The sequence below is a fragment of the Oreochromis niloticus genome, linkage group LG13 (assembly GCF_001858045.2).
Source record: "Oreochromis niloticus isolate F11D_XX linkage group LG13, O_niloticus_UMD_NMBU, whole genome shotgun sequence".
Lineage (NCBI taxonomy): Eukaryota > Metazoa > Chordata > Actinopteri > Cichliformes > Cichlidae > Oreochromis > Oreochromis niloticus.
Window position 1 is genome coordinate 1919034 of NC_031978.2, and position 10480 is coordinate 1929513.

General features: G+C 40.4%; 1 protein-coding gene across 3 annotated transcripts; it reads right to left on the reverse strand.

The window, feature by feature from the left end:
- Positions 1 to 201: 201 nt before the first annotated feature.
- On the reverse strand, positions 202 to 4578 carry LOC102076079 (uncharacterized). Of its 3 annotated transcripts, none has more exons than XM_019366267.2 (4): positions 4449 to 4578; positions 4194 to 4258; positions 3551 to 3637; positions 202 to 3106 (listed from the first exon to the last, which is right to left on the reverse strand). In XM_019366267.2, exons 3-4 carry the CDS (start codon positions 3626 to 3628, stop codon positions 1157 to 1159), a joined length of 2028 nt encoding a protein of 675 aa, XP_019221812.1. In that variant the 5' UTR covers positions 3629 to 3637; positions 4194 to 4258; positions 4449 to 4578; the 3' UTR covers positions 202 to 1156. The 3 variants fall into 3 exon arrangements, with proteins under 3 accessions (XP_019221812.1, XP_025753113.1, XP_025753112.1); XM_025897328.1 differs by having other exon boundaries at positions 3718 to 4258; XM_025897327.1 differs by lacking the exon at positions 4449 to 4578 and having other exon boundaries at positions 3718 to 4427.
- Between the last annotated feature and the right edge of the window lie 5902 nt (positions 4579 to 10480).

A 10480-nucleotide genomic window follows, 5' to 3' on the forward strand; every position in this document is an offset into this window, starting at 1 on the left:
GTAGGCTAAAGTGTAGAATCATAGTTGTGTCACCAATGCTCCAAATGTTTCTTGAGCCTATAATTTTGTTATTGTGGAATAGATTAAAGCAATCCCATGTTTGATAAAGAACGGTTTCTTTTCTTACAAAGCACAGCAGGTGTATGACATCATAGAATGAGTAGCTAAATAACTTTCAGGGGTGTCATTAGACATGTTCATGTTTAAAGATGTATAGAATGTAACAGAGAGGACAATGTTTGTACAAATGAGAATGGTTTACTGGTGTCTTTCAAAATACACCATACTCAAAAACAGGTTGTATTTTGCATATAATAACAGGATAAAATAACAGTTATTTCTAAAATGTTATACAAACCTCTTTACAATCAGTCTCTGTAATTGACAACTTTTCTTCTAAACCCATTAGGAACATAAAGGTTCACATTCTTGTTTCTATTAAGATTTCTGCAAACGTCTGAAATACTTTAATATAGAACATGCTTAATCAGTTGGAATATGGTATTTGTAATGGTGTTGTACTTATCTTTTCATATACAGTAGACAGCACTCAGCAATCTTCCAGCTTGTAGAACTGTTACTGTATGCTATATTGGAAATATTTGTTTCTCTTCCTGTAGTAAAAAAGTATTAGAATGTTAAAATTAGTAATTGATTTTGGCACTAGCCAAAAACACAGTAACAATGTGTGCAGCAGGAACAGATGCACTTCTACGTTTAGTGTACGGATTCCCACCAGGTGAAGCACTGAAAATATTATTTAAATATGTATATGTATTTTTCTCATTCATCAAGCAATTTGTTGCCTTATTTTGTCCCCAAAACACACTACTGCTTCTGCAAAGTCAGAGTGCTAAGTGCTGTCTACTACAAGTAACTCCACTTCAAAAAACCTGAACATTCCCTTTAGCTTAATATTTTAATTTGGGGGAGAAATTAAGAAAGCACATACTGACCAGATGAAAAAAGGTTGCACATGAAAAAGGCACAACGGGCTACACTGTTAAGAGAACTTAACCACCCACTCTATTGAACATTGACAATCATTCCTTCATGTTACTGTTAACTACACCCGTGTATCTATGAACTGTTAGGGTGGAAAACCTAAAACGTGTAGGGCAGAGTGCCTTGAGGACCAAGGTTGGGTAACACTGACCTACACCACATCCATCACCCACATAGAGCTTGCGAGAATGCTGTTAAATTCACTGCGAAAGTCTGGATAGCTGTGATAACCAAGGGGCAGCTTTAGTACACATCCACATGTGTGGGATTGTGGTCTGCGGAGGAAATCTGTAGTTTCTATGAACTCAATTAGTATGGCTTTATCCAACAGATTGGATCCTGTACAGAACCGCAGGAACAGCTGAAGATAATTGAAATCAATTTCTCCAATGTACCTTTTCAGGTAACGAGAAACTGTTGACTGGGCAGCTGTCATCTCCTCTGGAAAGATTAGAAGCTCCTTCACTGTTTTTACAGTTGGCTTTTTTTCTGCAATGAAATGATGCAGTCCTTCTGGTGGGAGTAAACCAGCTACAGAACCCACAACGGGACGCCAGCACTTGATTACAAACATTGGGGCCTGAATAATTACTTTGTGTCCTATCTGTGCCAAAACAGGGAGCAGTGTGTCCTTGGTAGGAACCTGCTTGCACTCATGTGCATCAAGTACTTCCAGCAATTCATCTGTATCCACTGAACTGAAGTCATCCAAAGCCTTCAGGAGAACAGATCGCTCTTCTTGTGAGACGTACAAAAGAAAGGAATCTTTTAAACTACTGGTTGTCGAGCCATACAATATCTCCTCCAGAAAGGGTATTGCAAGCTTCACTGGGAAGTAACCAGCTTGTTTCCACCCTACAACAAACACTCTAGCTATAGCCTGCCATTCTTCACACTGAAAGTCATGCCGGATGAATGGGACTTTCACCTCAACTCCCAATGTGCAGCTGTCATAGAAATCCATCCAAAATTCTGTCAGGCAGTCCCGCAAAACACCACTTCCTTCCCCCTGTTCAAGCTCTCCATTTGGTAACAACATTTTGATATTGACCTCAGATGAAATAATGTTTGAGTCCTTAAAGGCACTGATCAAATCAGTAAGACAATGACCTCTTCTAACAGTCAGTATCACAGGACAAGATCGTGGTTCAGGGGGTGCTTGGTCAGGAATATTGGCCTCTCCTGTCAGCCCCGCTGAGAGAGACGATGTGTGATGAGGTGGATCAGACTCTTTTTCTGTAAACGGTGTTTCAGGGTTTAGTTCAACCACACTAATATCCACCCTGTTATCCCCACTAATAATAACAACTGCATCAGAATCTTCACTTTCACCTACAATTGGCAGACCATCCCATGGTAGTGCGTCATTCAGTTCCAAATATCCACTTATGGAAGCTCCATCATTAATTACAAAGTGGTTTGATGGTTCTGAATTTATGTTTTCCACCAACAGATCATCAGCGGCCTGATTATGTTCATTGTCAGTGAGATCTACCACAGAGGGCTGGGTTATTGCATGATCGGCCTCTACGTCTTGGGGCTGCTGTTGTGTTTTCTTTCTGGTACACAGATAAAGTCGCAGAATTTTGACCTTACTTTGCTTATACAACTCATCAACTGTACTGGAAGCATCCACATGCATCTGTGAGCTCTCAATATGAGTTGAATAGTGTGAAAGACTTTTGGGTTTTTTTGAGATGCCATTGGGGAAAAAAAGATTTTCAGCCATAAGTTTGATATTTGCCACTGTTTCATTTTTATCTACAGATAAATGCCTTGTTCCACCACCACTTACAGACTTCACCTGTTTGAACCCACCCTTCTCTTCATCAAAATCCATCCAGCCAAGCTCAATTCGTCTCACTGTTCGTTTTGCATTTGTATTTTCTGCCCACTGAGACAATCTCTTTTTAGGAGGCATTCCCTCAGCTCCTGTCAGTCTTTGTCGTAGCCTTGAGAGTATAGATTCTTTCCTGGATGGTGACGTCCGTGACAGTGTTGCTTGTCTGCAGAAGGCCACAGTGGAGACTCTATCGCCAACTTTGGGGATGTACTTTGCCAGGTCACTGTCTGTCATTAAGGGAATGACAGTTTCATCAATCTGAAAAATATAAACAGCAAATTAATAAAATTGTCAATATTAAAAAAATAATGAATACATACAACTGCATATTTTAGAGTTGTTTTTTGCTATCTACTTTTGATAACAGATACTTTTGGTAATGTGGTACACATTTGTCCAACATAAGATGAACAAAGATTACTTTTTAAATTACTCTTTAAACATATCATGTCACTGATTAAACAAAAATATGAAATACAATAAAAAAAAAATTTAGAACGTGCATAGAAGACCTGATGTGAAGGGCGACTGTTCCAGAGTTTGGCATGACTTATCAGTTATCATTAATGTTCCTGCAAACAGACTCCTTGGAGACCCCTACATAAATATCCATGTACTATCCAGCTAGACTAGTGTGTCTGTCCCTGAACATATTCCTGCATGTGTGATTGTTCACACACAGCAACAGCTGCAGTGGCTTACATTCTCATCTTCAAGTTTCTTGATCACATCTTCTTCAACTTTCCGCTCTGTTAAAAATTCTCGCAGCCGAGTATCCATAGCTGACCTCTAAACCACATGAAAATGAAATTAGTATTTTTACACTCAGTTATAAATTTTATGTAGCAGATTTAAACATGATAGCCTACCTATAAAATCACTTTATCTATGGCAAATCAGAATTTGATAATGATTGTTTTATTACTTAGATATTATCTATGGTAATGAGGAATGGAGCGATTGTCTACTTGGAGTTTAAGTTGTTCAGTATGAGCAATGACAACCTGCATCAATACAAAATCATTCCGATCTCTGTATGCTTTATTAGTTCCCTTGGCAACGTGATACCCGAACTGAGCTACTGTAACTGCAAGGGTTCATCCGGTGATGCACTGAAAGCTACGGCTCATTTAGCATGTATTACCTTAACAAGTGTGACTCACATGATACTACTTTCAAAGGAAATGTTCAGCAAAAAAAGGAGGCAATTTTAAGATGCTTTCCATCTAAAACTGTTATTATTGTCCAGACCAGATTAGTTGCACCAGCTAGCATGGTGATGTGGCCAGGGCAAAAGAGAAACACCTTCATGACACAGAGAACTCAGGTTTTATGTTGAACATACCTCGTTTATTAGTAGCCTTCAGCCTTGCTCTACTTTGAAAGTGTGCTGCGGGGCCGCCGCACGTCCTACAGTTAAAAATGAGTTTACGGCTACATATTAGCACAACAAAACAACGTGTAGTAACAACATGAGGATACAACGTTTGAAACGTCAGCAGATACCATTTAGAACATAGTAACAAAGAGAGGTCTGAATAAATAACTGCCGAAATGCGGGAGAACAATATAAAATAAATAAAAAATATAATACACTCACCTTAAGGACATCACCAACAGCAAGGACTCCGTACTATGGCTGACGCAGGTTCTATATATCATCAAGTGTTTCGTGGCCACAAATAAGTATTTCGTGCGCACGTTATACTTATTTGTGGCCTCGAAATAGTATTTCGTGGCCACAATTTATTTATTTTTTGGACCATGTCATCAGAGGGGCTCCGTATGAAAGTAAAACACAGCAGAAAATAAATAAAATCAAAGACTAGCGGTCCTGTTGCTCTATTTTCACCTGTATAGCAGGAGTGGGGTAGGCGGAGGTTTGCCCTGGTGCAGGTGTGCCGCGGCGGTCAGTGGAAGACTCCGCGAGTTTCTCTGTGAGTTTCACATTACGTGGTAGCGCACTCGCTACTTGCTTGGAAGTTTAGGGGTTTAAAAAGAAGTTTTCTTCCCACGCAGTGAACAGCGGACACTAATGTTTTTGTCACTTTTTATGGAATCAAACTCAAAGTAAGGTCAGTACTTCCACGCTTTAAACGCTGCACGCTCATACTCTCTCCGCACTCATATATTATCCATTGTTGATCTGCAGACAGCTGTTGTCACGAAGGTCGCACTCGCTTACGTCACTGTCATGAGAAAATCACGGTTTTAGTAACGCAGTAACGCAGTAACGCAGCGTTCCTACGTGAAAGTAACAGTAATCTAATTACTGGTTTTGCAATAGTAATCCCTTACATTACTCGTTACTTGAAAAAAGTAATCGGATTACAGTAACGCGTTACTGTAATCTGCCCATCTCTGGTTATGAATGACATTCTTGTTGCAACTGATTGTGGTAAATATGCTGTGCTTGTGTTATTGGACATGACAGCTGCATTTGACACAGTGGACCACGACCTGCTGATCTCCGCTTACACCACTGTGTGGGAATTTTTGATTTGGCATTGTCATGGATAAAATCAAATCTTTCCAAAAGGAGTTTTTGTGTTAAACTGGCCCTCTGTGGCCCCTCTGCTTTGGGGTGTGCCCCAGGGATCTATATTTTTCTCGCTGTATTTACTCCCTTTTGGTGCGATTTTTTGTAAACACGGAGTGTCATTTCGTTTGTATGCCGATGACTGTCAGCTTTATTTACCTTTTAGTCATTTGGATACCTCCCCATGTCAATCTCTGCTTGGCTGTCTTAGCGATGTCAAATCATGGATGGCAAATAATTTTCTATATTTTAATGACACATTTATTTGACCCTCATCGTTCTACTGATTCTCCAGATGTCGATTTTGGTGTTTTGACCTCCCATCTGAAAAGTTTAATCACTAATCTTGGTGTTAAATTTGATTGCACACTTACCTTCGCGGGTCATGTAAATGGGGTGTTAAAATCAGCTTTTTATCACCTCAGACGCCTGTCGAAGGTCAAGCCTTTCCTTTCCAAACACAATTCGGAAACTCTTATTCATGCTTTTATCACCTCACGTCTGGACTATTGTAATTCCCTTTTAATAGGGGTTGGGTCGCGCACTTTGTCAAGCCTGCAGTTAGTGCAAAATGCAGCAGCACAATTTTTAACCGGTAGTAGAAAATTCGATCACATCACTCCGGTTCTGGATTCTTTACATTGGTTTCCCATTGAATTTAGGATTCGTTTTAAAGTCCTTTTATTGGTTTTTAAATGTTTAAATGGTCTGGCTGTCACAGTCTGTGTGGCAGACTGTGGGGATGAGGGGAATGAGGACCCTGGACTCTTTATGCTGAGCAGCGTGTTTATTTACAGTGCAGCAAAATGACAATATATCCCCGTGCGCTCCCGTGTCGTGTCTTCTCAAAAGTCCGTGCTCTCCACTCCCGTTTGTCTGCACACCCTGTGCTTGCTGCCCTCCAGTGTTCCACGCTCCTCCTGAGGGGAAATAACAGAGGCAGCTGTCAAGACACTTAATTCCAGTAGACACACGCTCACAGACTTTAACTAAGCTAGAAGACTGACGTGGACTCTCATGCAACAATCCAACGTCGAGGAGCACTCAGCCACTGTTAAATAGCTCCCCAACGAGGCTTGATCAGCTTCAGGTGTGTGTGGTTCTCCTCCGCTGGTGTGGCCAGGCACCTGGCAGACACACCCACCAGGCCTGAAGAACCGGTGCTCTGTCACACCCACACACACACCTATACACAAACACATGGAAACAAAGGGCAGCAGCACCAAAAATACACGTCCATGCTTATTCAAAATCCCTGGGTCCTTCAGACCCAGGCCGGTGACACTGGCTCCTGTCTACTTATCTGATTTGCTGAAGCCACATGTTCCTCCTCACTCGTGGCGTTCAGCTGATCAGCTGTTGCTGTCGGTACCTATGTCGCGGCCAAAACTCAGAGGAGAACGAGGGTTCTCAATTGCGGCTCCGATGCTTCCCCTCCATATTAGACAAGCGTCATCAGTGCAGGTCCTTAAATCCAGATTGAAAACCTATTTTTATTCCTGGCTTTTAACTCTTTAGGAAACTGACACCTTTCTTATTAATTTTATTGTATGTTTAATTTTGCTTGTTGTTTTGATTTGTGTTCTTCAGCACTTTGGTCTGCCTGGTGTGTTTTTAAAGTGCTATACAAATGAACAATGATGATGATGATGAAATATTAAAGGTAAAAATATGAATTCTGCAGTAAAATATTCCGACTGCTGCAGGTGTTTAACTTTGAGCTCATTTTAAATACTTCATATATTCTGTTTATGTTCTGCATCGTACTCTATAAATCGTGTGTGTACATGACACGCAGGACAATCATGTGTGGATGTCCACATATCTAAGAAATCAGCTGAAAAGGCTCGAGCTGTGTGGGATATGGTTAACTGTTGGGATCTACAGGGTTATTAAAATGTAAATGAAAAATGAAGCATTGGCAAAAAAAAGTCAACACTCTTCCACAAGATGGCTGTAAAGTAAAAGAGTAAAATGTCTGCGACAGCGCTGTGGGACACGGGGAGAGGACAGCGCTTTACTTTTAGATTTGTCCTGCTGGGACACCACTGCTCCAAACTAATGCACAAAACCATCACTGAAGCACAGCAAACAGCAGTTCAGCTGTCAGACCACACTGTATTTTACATTTCTGTGAGGTCAGAGCAGCGTCACAGCAGGTGGAACGGGTCGAGCTGGTCTGCAAACACACCTGAGAGGTGTCACTGGCTCCGGTCTCACCTCCACCTGCCTGAGAAGGGAAACGTTTCCTCACAGCAACACAGAAAATCACAGACATGGACAAACTGGCAGGGATTGTCGGGAAAAAAGTGGGTGAGTGCAAAAACAGTAATAATAATAAATGGAAAAGAAGTGAAGCTGATTAGTTTTTCTGCTCCTGCTGTGATTGGTGGAGCAGGCGGAACTGCAGTCAGGTGGAAACTCAAACTTCAGTTTTTTTAGTTGAGCTGATGTAACAACAACTCTTTTAGAGTGCGCTCACATACTGGACTTAACAGGACAGCTTTTTTCATAATACTCAGACACATCACAGACACTGATTCACTTTGATGGTGAGAAACACAAACGACAGTTTAATTCTTTTATCTTTAATAGTTTTTGATATTTTCATGTTCAAGCATTTCAATGTGTAAAAAATACTTTTACAGCTAAAGTCAAGACTGGACAACCTATCTAAACCAGTATGATACACTGTGACACTGCAAACATGGTCACTGTGATCTCACAAGTTCAAGTGAGATCATCATTTCAAAGATGGCTTCCAGAGCTGGAAAATATAGTTGGAAAACGACTCTCGTTGGGTTCAGCTGAGGTGTGACTGACTGTATTATCAGTATTAATAGTTACCTGGCATGGTTTAACACCCATAAAGCCTTTATACGAGTCGCAGTGGGACAACATTTGATTCTGCGGCTATAAAGGAAACTGAGGAAGAGGAGCAGATAGTGGAAGTACAGGAAAGAATGTCGTGTACACCCATTATTTTAAACTCGTGCTGGTGTTGTGCTTTTTGTACAGGAGATGCGGTGGAGGATGCGGTGAAGGGCGCTCTGCATTTAGGGAACAAAGACAAAGACAAGAATAAGAAGAAAGGTGGAGGAGGAATCTTCTCACGGACAGGAGGCGACAAGGACAAAAAGAAGGAGGTGGACAAGGGCGAAGGCAAAGGAGGACTCTTCCACAGAGAGGACGAAGATGAGAAGGAGCGGAAGTCCGGATTCAAGGGTCTCTTCACTGAAGGGCCGCTCCCTGAAGCTGGCGGTGGTGGCGGAGCAGCGATGGAAGGAGAAGGTGAAGAAAAACCACAAAGTGCTTCTGCCAACGATGGAGGTACGTGTGAGGAGCAGCACTGCACATCGCTCCGTCACACTGAAGCCACAGCCTGCTCTGCTGCCTCTTTGTATATGGCAACCTTGGAAGTGTACAAGCTGTGCCGCTGAATGAATTCATTCAGTAATTTGTCACTTTTGGTTCTTCTCAGATTTGCTGGATGATCTTTTCGAATTGGCTGAAGAAACATCTCGAGGAAACTAAAACAGGAAGCTGTACATCCCGACCTCCGAGGAAACAACTCCCACTTCTGAATAAAGACTGAAAAAAAATCCACTTTTTTGTCTGTCTTTTAAGAAACGCACAGCTTGAGGCAGATAACTCGTAAGCTGAAAAGGAAATGGCGTGCCACAAGCCATTAGAGGAAAAATTACCAATAATCATCCCACAGATGTAATATTATCTACAGCTACTTTCAGTACCATCGATGTTAAGTTAGACTCTTTTTCTCCAATTGATCTTTCTGAGTTAACTTCAATAATTACTTCCTCCAAACCATCAACGTGTCTTTTAGACCCCATTCCTACAAAACTGCTCAAAGAAGTCCTGCCATTAATTAATGCTTCAATCTTAAATATGATCAACGTATCTCTAATAATCAGCATTTAATCATTTGTTATTATTAGAGCTGTCAGCGTTAACATGGATCAATCCAACCGGTTGCAGCAGATGGCCCCGCCCCTCCCTGAGCCTGGTTCTGCCGGAGGTTTCTTCCTGTTAAAAGGGAGTTTTTCCTCCCCACTGTCGCCAAAGTGCTGCTCATAGGGGGTCATATGATTGTTGGGTAACAAAAACTAAAATGCTTGAACATGGACTTTAAATACATTCATTTCTTGTTTCTGGTTTGGTTGTCCTTTAATATTGAATAAATTAAATGAATAAATTAGTTAAGTGGAATTATTACTCTGGTCAAACGGAGTCTCTGAGGTAGCTCATCACACACATAAATAATTCATTTCTGTGAACTGATCTAAATGTGAGGAGAAAATAACTGAAACGTTGCACAGGTACTGTTTGGTATGACAGTCCTGTGACACAGGTGACCAATCAATGACCTTTCTGTGACCTGATGCGGAGAAGATGGGGGGTCGTGAATACATGTAATAAATGAATACATAAATTAGATGTATAACAAAAAATTCATTATGAAATAAGTGTATAAATTACTTTTAATGTTCAAATAAAATAAATAATAAAATAATGAAGTATTTGATATTTTAATAAATAATTATTATCCATTAAAATTAGAATGAACTACAGAGAGAATGTGCATAGAAGGGAGTAGTTAATCCACTAATAGCAGAAATGAGAAAACGATGAAAATAAACAATAAACACACACTGAACAGTTTCACATCTAAAATGAAATAATAGATTCCAAACTTTAATGACTCTCATTAGAATTATAGACATTATAGGACCGGATCACTGCAGAGGCTGATGACTTAATTATTTACAAGCAGCTGGAAAATAATAATCAACTTAAGCTTTGAATTAAATGGTATCAGAATACTTTAATAATCCATAAGGATGTTGAGACAATAGCAGTAACAGACTGAAACCATTAAATAATACAGTATATTACAAAGTATAAGGCATAGCTCTAATATGAACAAATAGCTCAATTATAAATATCAAGAATATTACAGAGGTGAAATATGTACAGTGGCTTGCAAAAGTATTCGGCCCCCTTGAACTTTCCCACATTTTGTCACATTACAGCCACAAACATGAATCAATGTTATTGGAATTCCAGGTGAAAGA